Here is an 11,152-nt window from a genome sequence, read left to right on the forward strand (position 1 = left end):
AGCTCTTTTGGACGCGTTTTGATGGTGCCATCGCGTGTTGAAGTTGTTGTTGTTATGGACACGTAATTCGTGGACCACGCCGTGGGGTGGACCGCGCTCTGGTGTTTGACGTTAACACCTACCTGGGCTAGGTGGTTAGGTACTGTGATAACAAGACAGTGTGATGAGTTCTCCATCGGTTCGCATTGGTTCGTTCGTGGCAGAGGATCGGACTGGACACCGGACTGCACTGGACTGCACTGGACACCGGACAACACTGGACACACACTGGACTTCGCTTTCGGGTTCGGCGGCTATGTATGATGACGTACTAAAGCCTATAACATATCCAACTACTGTATACGCACATCTGTCATCGCGTCAACACCTGGGCCGAGTCCTGTACTGTACTGCAAGTTTCGAGAGGTCTGTTCGGCGATGAGCAACCATTGGAAATCTGTTGTTGCTGCCAACAACACATAACGCAGCGAACGAAACCCTGTGACTCTTTCGTCGCCTGTAACAAGAACAAGACAAACATGCACCTACCTCCCTTCTGTAGTAGACGGGCTTTTGTGATATGAGAGTTGGATACATCCTCCCTCTATGCAGTAACCAAAGTAGCATGAGATATCTATCCCTTCTGCTGCTGCTGCTGCTGCTGCTGCTCCTCCTCCTCCTCCTCCTCCTGCTCCTGCTTCCGAAATTTTTGAAAATGGTGGCCGCGGTGAGTGAGCGAGAGGGAGAGAGAGGGGGGGGGGGTTGCACTGCGTTACTGTATCATTCATCATACATGCACGTGATCAACGCGCTCTTTCTTGTTTGAGGAGACCTCGATGGTGTGATTCCATACAGTTGTACTCGACCCTAACAGCCAGTCGCGGAACATCGTTTTGCCGAAGTCACCTGCGACTGCTGCTTACGTGATGACAGTGGAGAACAAGCAAACGCAGGAAGATCCGCTTCTGAGATCCATGGATATACCTGAGTATCTAGGTAGCACTCATATCATCTTCGGGATCGTCAACCGCAGGCCTTCTCTCCGTCGTTGGCGCCTGTCTGTGAATATGTATATATATATAATACTGCAGGTGTACTGCTCAATGCCGACAATACCATACAATTTCAATCGTGTCCGCCTGGGAACTCGCGACCGCTGCCCTGTCCTTCACTATCCTCGTCCAGTTCAACTTTCGGGAGACAGGTTTCTCCGCCATCTGGACTAAATCCTGGGGATCAGATGATCCGAGGACGATTGATCGATTCGCTTGTACTGTACTACAACATGAAGATGCAACATCACGTCCACTCTCTCCATCTCTCTCCCTCAAGCTGTATCCCGTCGTGTCGTAGATCTGTCCTTCCCATCACACATCTCGGAATCTCTGTCATTGATCATCTCCCACTCCATCCGGTGGCCATGTAGAATAGGCAGCATTGAAAATCCAAGCATCGCCTCCTCCATAACAATAGGCCAAGTCACAGTCCCGACCTAGCCTCCTCCTCCTATCATCCGCCCTACATTCCCTGCTCTCCGTCGGTCATGGCCGATGTCAAGTCCACCGCCGAAGAGGTGATCCGCACCACCGACTATCACGAGAAGTCGCGGACCTCGGAGCACCGCGAAGATGACTCTCCCAAAGGAGCCGTCCACGAGACGGTCCTCAATGCGAAAGCCGCCACCGACAAGGAACATCGCATGACCCTGCTGCAGGGCATCAAGCTCTACCCCAAGGCCGTGGCCTGGTCGGTCCTGATCTCCACCTGCATCGTCATGGAAGGCTACGACATCAGTCTGATCAACAACTTCTACGCCTTTGACACCTTCAACCGGAAATACGGCGTGGAGATCTCCCCGGGCAAGTATGAAGTGCCGGCGGCTTGGCAGGCGGGCCTCAGCAATGGCGCCAATGTGGGAGAGATCATCGGATTGTTCATCAACGGATTCATCAGCGAGCGGTTTGGGTACAGGTATCGTTTTCTTTCCTTTTTGTTTTGCCCGATCTCGAGCGACTCATCTCGGGGGAGAGGCGGGCTACTGAATCACATATCTTGACCCTAGGTACACTCTCATGGCGTGTCTCATGCTCGTCACGGGGTTCGTGACCATCTTCTTCACGGCCCAGAACGTCGTCCACCTCCTCATCGCGGAGATCCTCTGTGGGATCCCGTGGGGCATCTTCCAGACCTTGACCATCACATACGCCTCCGAGGTCTGCCCGGTGGCGTTACGGGGCTACCTGACGACCTACGTCAATTTCTGGTGCGTACGAGGAGGGACGTTCCCGCCTCCGATCGGTACACACGGCTGATTGCGTTTCCTAGCTGGGGTTTGGGCCAACTGATCGGCGTCGGCGTGATCAAAAGCATGCTCGGCCGGGCCGACGAATGGGCCTATCGCATCCCCTACGCCCTCCAATGGATCTGGCCGGTCCCCCTCTTCATCGGGATCGCGCTCGCGCCCGAGAGCCCCTGGTGGCTGATCCGCAAGGGGCGGGTCTCCGACGCGAAGGACTCCCTCCTGCGGCTGACCAGCCTCGACCGCGAGACGGGCTTCGACGCCGACGAGACCATCGCCATGATGGTGCACACGACCGCGCTCGAGGCCAAGGCGATGAAGGGCGCCTCGTACCTCGACTGCTTCCGCGGGGTCGACCGGCGGCGCACGGAGATCGTCTGCCTGGCCTGGGCGATGCAGAACCTCGCGGGCAACTCCTTCTCCAACTACAGCACCTACTTCCTGGTCGCGGCCGGCGTCAGCCAGTCGAACTCCTACTCCTTCGCCATGGGCCAGTACGCGATCAACATGCTCGGCGTCTTCGGCGCCTGGTCCCTCATGGCCGGGGGCGTCGGGCGGCGGACGCTCTACCTCTACGGCCTCGTGGGGCTCTGCGCCATGCTCTTCGCCATGGGCTTCCTGGGGCTCGTGCCGGCGGCGCACAAGGAGCGGGCGGGCCTCGCGACGGGCTCCATCATGATCCTCTGGGCCTTCATCTACCAGCTGACCGTCGGCACCGTGTGCTATTCCATCGTCGCCGAGGTCGCCAGCCGCCGCCTGGCCGTCAAGTCGATCGTGCTCGGCCGCAACCTGTACAACGTCGTCGGCATCGTCTGCTCCGTCCTGACGCCCTACATGCTGAACCCCAGCGCGTGGAACTGGTCCAACTTCGCCGGCTTCTTCTGGGCGGGTGAGTTGTTCTTTTCTTTTCCTTTTCCCTCCCCCTGATCTCGTCCTTCGATATTTCCCCCTTCTTTTGCCGACCAAGTTCGCACATCTGCCCGGAGGCTGACGCGTGCGGCTTTTCATCCACAGGCATCTGCTTCCTCTGCGTCATCTACACCTACTTCCGCATGCCGGAGCCCCGGGGGCGGACCTTCGCCGAGCTCGATCTGCTCTTCGAGCGGAAGGTCCGCGCGCGGGACTTCGCCCGCGCCGAGGTCGACGTCTTCGACGAGCAGCTGGACGACAGGCTCATCGCGCGATACAAGGGCGAGGGCGCGGCGGCCTACGCCTCGTAGACGATGTGCAGAGATGAAATGACATTATGCTTATATGAGCCATTGACGATTCTATGAACCCCTGGAGATTTTTTTGGTCGTGATTTTACCCGCGTTCGCTTGATGGATGGGCCTGATGAGCTGCCGCGTGACTTCCGTAGAGTATCCCGTCGACCGGTCGGCTCCCCAGTGAGATGGCCGGCTCCGTGTCATTTCACGAGCAACCTCGACGTCGCGAATCGCACGGTCAAAGAAGGCACGTGGAGTCATGACAGTAAGAAAGTTTGTCCATGTGTCATTAGCGGTCATATACATGTATTGTCCAGAAACACCTCGAAGCGAGGAAGAGAACAAGAAAAGAAAAACCAGATGTGATCGCTCACCATCCCAAAATCCAAGGAAAGCAAAAAGGGTCACGATCTAGCAAAAGAGAAGAAAAAAATAGGAAGGTTACGAAATGTAAGACGGGATGCGGACCTGGGACGGTTTCGTCCTCGCCCCCAAAAAAGAAGAGGAGAGAAAATATTACCGCAGGAGTGTTGATTTTCACTCGGGAGAAGAAATGGAGCTGGACGGAGCGGCGTGGATCTGCCAGTACTTCCCGACCGCGTCCTTCATGGCGGCGATGCGCTCTTCGCTCCGCGCGTCCTGGTCGTATTCCGGGTGCGTGACGTCTTCGCCGAGGACGTTCCTCCGCCGGCCGGTCTGCAGGTAGTGGATGAAGTCGAGCGTGACGTCGACGTACTGCAGCACGCCCTCCCGCGCATCGATGGTCGAGCCGGTGGTCCAGGAGAGCAGAAAGGGTTCGATGAGCGGGGCGTCGGTAGGCGAGGGGTGCGTGGTGCCTTTGGAGGTGGCGAACCAGGCGGCGCGCCTGGCCGCGCCCGCGCCCGCGCCCGCGTTGACCTGTTCGGCGATCGATTTGACCGTGGAGAAGTGCGGGCGGCCGTGGAAGATGGTGAACTTCTTCGACCAGGACTCCGAGTTGATGATCAGGATCGGCACCGAGATGTCGTCGTTCAGCGGGCCGGAATGCTTGCCCGGGTCGAGCGCGATGGCGCCGATGAAGGGCCGCGCGGGGGAGGGGGCGGCCTTGAGGGTCTGCATGGCGAGCGTCGCGCCGAACGAGTGGCCAGCGATGATGACCTGCTCCATGTCGAGTCTGTCCTGCCATGCGTGTAGGTCTGCTCCTTCTCGGCGCGCGTTGCTCTTGTGGATTTCCAAGCCCTGGCCATCGTTGATCTTGTGTAGAACGCGGACAGCTTCCTCGATCTCAGCCTCCCTCATCGCCAATTGCATGATCTTGTACGCGCTGACGTCTGGTGTGGGATCCAGCTGCTCGGGACTGATAGGAAACACTTTCCGCTTGGAGCCATTGTGCATGACGAACGATCCTGGCCCCGATCCATCTCGATGCTCGACGGCAACCACAATATACCCTCGTGAAGCTAGCTCACCACAGAGCTGTGTATAGCTTGTCCTCGATGATGCCATGCCGTGTGAGAATATGATGACGGGGAACCTGGATGCCTGCGGCCCATCCTTCACTTCCTCTTTCTGCGACTCCGACCGCTCGTAGACCAGAGGAGCATCGACATTGGCGGGGAAGGTGGTCGAACCGGCAAGTGCCCAGAGGGCGACTTGGAAGATCCGATTGGTGAGGAAGTTGTTGCATTTCGCGAACCGGGCGTATCCTTCGGCGGTAAACGAGAGTGGCTTCTCCACCCAAGGATGACGCCGGCGTCGCGTCTTGACCTCCTTCACGGCGGGATAGAAGAGCGAGAACAGGACGGTATCGACCTCGAAGGGATGCACGCCAGTGTCTCGGAGCACGACCTCACTGGACCGCCGCTTCTCGCAGGGCACTTCGATGTCGACGGTGCCGACGGCATAGGGCCCGGAGTACTCGGGCAATTTGCTGCTGAGAAGCGGCATGTTGGTGAGGTGACAGAATAGGAAGTAGAGGAGACAAACGGCGACGACGACGTATCTCGCGGTCCATCGTGGCCGGACCAGTTGATAAAGTTTATTCTGAATCATGGTCTAAGACGACCGATGGATGAAGCTTGACTCGATCCAGTCAGTCCTGGGACTGGGTTCCCTGTTCCTCACGCGCGGCCATGATGAGTGGAAGCTGCAGGCTTCGGTGTCCTGTCGCGCAACATCCGCTGCTTGATTGGACAGTACGAAGACCTAGTGACGTGCAATATACAACTACACATTCGTGTGCATGTGCATATTCCTGCGATCAGCATTGGCAGTTCGTTCAGGAAATCCACGGGTATGCGCGCGCGCGGCTGGACGGGCACCAGGGCTTATCTCCGTCCGCAACGCTTTCGACGTCACTTTCATATGTCCATGACGCGCTCCCCGGCAAATTCAAGCCGTCATTCCTCCAGGCCATTGGATTTATTATCGTGTTAACCGACACCACGTTCCCGAGGCATTCCAGTATCCACAATACCATTTGTTGACTCCAACATGAAAACATCATGTGGGACGTACTCAAGCACCAATCGTATGCGGGGTCTGAATAAAATACCTCCGTGTACTTTGGAAAGGGTGATACCCATAGAAGCGTGGCAATGCCCACGTTGAAGGCCGGACCTTGGGTCACAGGAGCCAAGCGTGTTCGCCTGAGTCAGCGAGACAACCGAACCTCACGCCGGCCTGCATCGTCAGGGCTTCGAGGTCGAGCACTTCAGCTTCTGACATTCTGACGATCAGCATATGTCCACCTACTGTACGTTGGTGCTGTCCTTGAGTGCATTGTACAATCCTATCAGACGTGAAAGGAGGCGCTTCAGAATGATAATGAAGAAAGTAAATCGCATGAGAAGAAAACAGATCGCAGTGTCTAAAGGGTATGATGGTATTCGTAAAAGGTATCAAAAGTCTATCATATAAAAGTCGTTGACCGGTGACAGGTCATTGTTCGAACATCCTATCCGAAAGACAGCATGAATCGAGCACGGCGTAAGAGTCGTGTGTAGAAAAGTAAAAAGAGTCAGAACGTTTCCTCATTTCCGTCATCAGAATGGGTCCCCGATATGACCATCGTGCCCAGTCTGTGGTATTGCCTCAAATCATATGTGCAGTAACTTCGCAAAAGTCGTCATCCTGATCGATGTATCGTCAGCCGGTGTGTACAAGGGAGGACGATCGGTTTATCAAGTACTCACCAGGTGGTCCAGGGGTCGCTTAAACGGCCTTGGTGGGGAAGTGAGGAGGGAAGGTGACGGTGGGTCCAGTAATGGTGGGGAAGGTAATGGTCACGGTCTTGAAGGTCGGGAAGGCGATGCTGGGGATAGAGATCTTGGGGATGCTGATGGTCGGGATGGCGATGGACGGGAGGGTGACCTTGGGGATGTTGATGGTGATGGTCGGCACAGCAATGGTGGGGAGGGTGACCTGGGGCACGCTGATGGTGACGGCGGTCGGGACGACGATGGTGGGGAGGGTAATCTTGGGGATGCTGATGGTCGGGATGGCGATGCTAGGGATGGTGACCTTGGGGATGCTGATGGTCGGGACGACGATGGTAGGGACACCGACGCTGGCGCTGACGCTGACGGTCACGCCGGCCGAGACGGTGACACCGCCCTTGGTGGGGGAGACGGTGACGACGGCGGAGGAGACGGCCTTGGAGGGCGCGGCGGTGGAGACGGCGGAGGAGACAGCCTTGGTCTTGGTCGGCGGGTGAGGGTGAGGGCCGTAAGGGTAGTGGGGAGCAGAGGCCTTGGAGACAGCGGCGGAGGCCTTGGAGACCGCAGCCGGGGCGGCGACGGCGAGGCCGACGAGCGAGGCAATGATGACAGAGGCACGCATCTTGATGACTTGGAGTTCTGACTCGGGGTTGATTGAGTGAGTGGAGTAGAGCGAATGTCTTGTGAGCGAATGTACTGTGATGACTGGAGCAGAGACGACGATATGGTGAGGTCGCGACGTAGCTTTATATCAAAAGATTCTTGCTTCGCGTGCGAAGGATTTGCATGTGTTGTGTCGATCCACGAGAACGAGAGACATCCAAGCCGAAGCACGATCTGGATGCACCATCCGGGTGAAGCTTGCAATAGCACAAAAGTCCGCGAGTGACTAGCCTTCTGGTGAAGGTCCTGCAGTAGTTTCAAAGTCAATGAGCGCCATGCCTTGCCCACTCTCAGCTTACTGCTAATAGTGCTAAGCACCCAATATGGGCCCCCTTCGAGATGCTGGTAGCGTAGAGAGCACGCGGGTGTCCTTCGACCGAGGTGGCCTTCTAGCCGGCGCGGGTGAAGCATGTCTCTCATTCTGATGACCGGGGTCAACTTTCTCAACAGATAGAGCTGGCAGATCATCTCTGTCTAGCTGTGACTGTGCTCCCCGAGCTTTACTTGTGGACAGGGATAGCACATGCTCATCCCACGTAAGGCCACACGTCATGTCCCGGAATACTTCCTCTACGTGAAGCGAGGATTTGTCTTCAATCCATCGTGTCTGACTTTCGAAACGCGTCGGCTCGCCCTCCATGTCCTGTCATGTGGGTACCAGCTCAACGTGCTTTCGAAGGACGGCTCACGTCATTGTGAAGAACGTTGGCTCGTAAAAATCGTAACGGAAGACTCCGGCTTGCCCTGCGCGACCGTCACCACAGCCTCTAGAGATAAAGATCCCGTGGATGGCGTGCTAGTGCTGTGGTGGTGACGGACGTATAGCAAGAGAGAGAAATCTTTCCAAATCATTGCGGCGTGTTTGGTGCAGAGGTGCCTCTGGTGCCTTTGTTAGCAAATTGTCGCGCAGGCAGCTACTGTATCATGCATCATGCCGTTAGGCGTGCTCCAGAAATTGATTTACGCTTGTTCTCGACGACATTGATATGGGAAGGTCCTTCCATGGCCCTTGGACACCGAGATCTCACCTGCTTTGATTTCTAATTCCGTGGGCGCTACATCGTGATAGACTTCGCGGAGTGCTGAGCCACGGTCCTCCAGACTTCAACGGTCGCAACGGCGCTCCTGCTTTTCCCCAATAGATGGAAAAGTTGGGGGGGTGGAGGGTGCGCGGATTTGAGTTGCTGCCAGACATGTTGACAGCCGACTGTTGGGAAGTCTGTCCTGACTCCACTAGCGCCATGCACTGCCTGCGGAGCTAAAGATGATCTCGCAGGACAATCTTTATTGAGGCCGAAGAATTTAGACCGAGAGCGTGCGCAGCGGCCCAATTGCCTTCTGGCTGTCCATGTGTATGGGTGCGGGCAAGATTTGGTACAGCAAAGGGTAGGTACCTAGGTCATCTTCTCACGATGTCTCATGTCTCACACTCCCTCTTTATCGAAGTAGTCCAGCCCGACGATGTTTCTCAGTATTTGCTGCTGTTGGCGCGGGAGGAGGCTTTCCGAGTTTTGTCCCACAACGTCCAGCCTTAGCTACATAGCTATCGCAGCTGTCCATCATCAATGAGTGAGGCTGTTTTCGGCCCAGGAACGCGCACTGAAGTGCAAAAAGGCGCAGCCTGATACAGTCATGATCGACAGTGTGAGCCGGACGGTGCCTGGAAGCACTGCTGATGAATTTGGCGAGATTTCTCTCTGTGCCATCTACGATCCACCTCGGCACGTGCTCGGCCGGTCTATGTGCTGCAGCTTCATTGTCTTTAACGACCTCATTGACTACCATAACCACAACATACATGGTCTTGTGTGACGCGATAACATTCCAGCCGGTGGAAGGTTTCGATCAGACACCTCGGGCTTCCAAGCATTTTCGGCGGGATTCATGCTCGCTGTGCCTCTTTGAGAAAACGCCACAAGTCGAAGACTGCGTGCAATAGTCCAATATATTTTCTCGAGCCAGGCTTGGCAAGTGGGGATCATGATGATGCGGGACGCTGAACTGTGCTTTTGGATAACGGCTGCTTTCTCTCGTCTACGCGTCTGCAACTCTGGTAGCGTCGTCATGACTATTGCTTTTTTTTTGTGTTGCTCATCGCCTCGATACATGAATTGAAAAGAAATATACTGCCACACTGTACCTAGACAGTCTCGTCAATCTAAGTGATCGCAATCTAAGTGATCGCAATCTAAGTGATTGTGGACATAGATGATACCATCGTGATCATCGTCTGCTTCAGTTGAGCGTGAAGTGGGGCTGACTTCACGATACGGAATTCACTGCAATGAGTAACGGCCGCAGAGAGTGACATTCCACACCCCCAACCAGCTGCAGCCATTGTCGATCTCTTGTCGCAGGCGATCATTGAGCAGTCGAACAAGCTGTGCCGAGCTGACCGATGCAGGAACAAGCCTTCAGCCCTCCTCTACGGGATTCGAATGTGGTTGACCAGTGATGGCGTCGCCATCAAGCATGATGTGCCTGCCCCGCCGAGCGTGGTGAGAAGCTTAATTCCACTGCAGCAGTGTGCAGGACCGGACTAATGTGTGGCTTGCCGCGAGGCTTTCCTTCGAAAGAATCTTGACGGCGATAAACATTTGGCAATATCGCGACATTCACTGAGCTGTATCGTCATCTGGTCATCAGAATGGTCTCACCCGAATAATTACATTTCATCATATATATGAAGAGTTTCACTTGATGCTGGTGGGGCTGTGACAGTGCCATTCACACAATCCAGTGCACGATGCACACTCGTCGAAGGCCATGACTCGAGCAGCCAACATGCTGTTCATCGATATTCGTCCATGAATAAATTACTCATATTCTATTTGCCTCGATATATGGACATAGTGAGACCACACTGGTCTCAGGCATTCCGAGCAGAGGCAGGCTCTCACCCCGGTCTAGCCTTCTCCCAAGGTAAGCCACAAAATCTATTCTCCGCACTGCATCTCGATTATGAAGAGAGAGCAGCAGTTGAGTAATTAAGGTAAAATGGGGCCAATGGAATGGGAGCATCCTGCACAGAAAAAAAAACATCTGCCTTGAGCAGTAACCAAAGGAGGAAACATTTTGGCTGCTCTCCGATATGTTATCTCACCGGGGTTGGAGACTGATCGCCAAGCATAAGCTTGTCGGGTGCACAGACTCTTTCCCACTCGGCCCAGAACTACATGAAAGGCCAGAATGAAAGCGGGGGTGTTGGACAAGAGATTTCCGGGCCAACATGTCCACTCTCATATCGATTACAAGCGTGAAGGCAACGGGACGCCGTCATGGAGGGCGTCGTTGATCTCGATAGTGCCCCAGTGCGTTGAGAGTCCGTGATGAGATCGAACGCATGGCAGACCGGGCTTTCACGTGTGAATTATCGTCGTGGGACACTTCAAGACCATTCCCAATCAAGAATGCAGTGCGACGAGCATCAAGCAACTCCAGTCATCAACATCGAGGTCAAGCGGTGATGCTCGTTCTCGGGCGCACACCTGCAAGCAGGGATTGGAGTCCGACTTCACCGACGTCTAGGACTGTCGAACCCCGGACAAGAATGTCATCGCAGCGAGCGTACAGGGAGAGACACAAAGCATACGGGCGTATCAACGCTTTGCAAGACAAGTAGATAGTCCTAGATGTGAGTAGCTCCGGTCGATCATCATCAGAGATCTCAAATCATAGAGTTCACTCGAGCCAGAGCTTGTGTCCCAGCAACCTCGAGATCGCCCAGGATAACCGGGACGTTCTCCAGGGATATAGCCTCAGGAAGCACATGTTACTTAGTCATCACGATAAGCTCGCACGGCACG

General features: G+C 55.3%; 3 protein-coding genes across 3 annotated transcripts; 1 reads left to right on the top strand and 2 right to left on the bottom strand.

Moving 5' to 3' along the window:
* Positions 1 to 1,119: 1,119 nt before the first annotated feature.
* On the top strand, positions 1,120 to 3,907 carry K489DRAFT_381917 (sugar transporter). Its single transcript, XM_033605246.1, has 4 exons — positions 1,120 to 1,950; positions 2,042 to 2,242; positions 2,305 to 3,167; positions 3,293 to 3,907. The coding sequence occupies exons 1-4, from the start codon at positions 1,523 to 1,525 to the stop codon at positions 3,496 to 3,498; spliced, it is 1,698 nt and encodes a 565-aa protein (XP_033457912.1). The 5' UTR covers positions 1,120 to 1,522; the 3' UTR covers positions 3,499 to 3,907.
* K489DRAFT_381920 (alpha/beta-hydrolase) lies at positions 3,589 to 5,688 on the bottom strand. Its single transcript, XM_033605247.1, has one exon. The coding sequence runs from the start codon at positions 5,410 to 5,412 to the stop codon at positions 4,024 to 4,026; it is 1,389 nt and encodes a 462-aa protein (XP_033457913.1). The 5' UTR covers positions 5,413 to 5,688; the 3' UTR covers positions 3,589 to 4,023.
* Positions 5,689 to 6,242: 554 nt separating this feature from the next.
* On the bottom strand, positions 6,243 to 7,571 carry K489DRAFT_259589 (uncharacterized protein). The gene is made up of 2 exons (XM_033600029.1): positions 6,660 to 7,571; positions 6,243 to 6,597 (listed from the first exon to the last, which is right to left on the bottom strand). Exon 1 carries the CDS (start codon positions 7,303 to 7,305, stop codon positions 6,679 to 6,681), a length of 627 nt encoding a protein of 208 aa, XP_033457914.1. The 5' UTR covers positions 7,306 to 7,571; the 3' UTR covers positions 6,243 to 6,597; positions 6,660 to 6,678.
* Positions 7,572 to 11,152: the final 3,581 nt, after the last annotated feature.

Source organism: Dissoconium aciculare, assembly GCF_010015565.1.
Source record: "Dissoconium aciculare CBS 342.82 unplaced genomic scaffold K489scaffold_9, whole genome shotgun sequence".
Lineage (NCBI taxonomy): Eukaryota > Fungi > Ascomycota > Dothideomycetes > Mycosphaerellales > Dissoconiaceae > Dissoconium > Dissoconium aciculare.

What these genes read in the sequence shown, in the direction of transcription:
- K489DRAFT_381920 (XM_033605247.1), bottom strand. Translation starts at nt 5,412, where the DNA reads ATGCCGCTTCTCAGCAGCAAATTGCCCGAGTACTCCGGGCCCTATGCC.
- K489DRAFT_381917 (XM_033605246.1), top strand. Translation starts at nt 1,523, where the DNA reads ATGGCCGATGTCAAGTCCACCGCCGAAGAGGTGATCCGCACCACCGAC. An exon ending in ACGACCTACGTCAATTTCTG is followed by an intron (nt 2,243 to 2,304) that starts GTGCGTACGAGG and finishes TGCGTTTCCTAG; the next exon opens with CTGGGGTTTGGGCCAACTGA. An exon ending in CGCCGGCTTCTTCTGGGCGG is followed by an intron (nt 3,168 to 3,292) that starts GTGAGTTGTTCT and finishes TTTCATCCACAG; the next exon opens with GCATCTGCTTCCTCTGCGTC.
- K489DRAFT_259589 (XM_033600029.1), bottom strand. Translation starts at nt 7,305, where the DNA reads ATGCGTGCCTCTGTCATCATTGCCTCGCTCGTCGGCCTCGCCGTCGCC.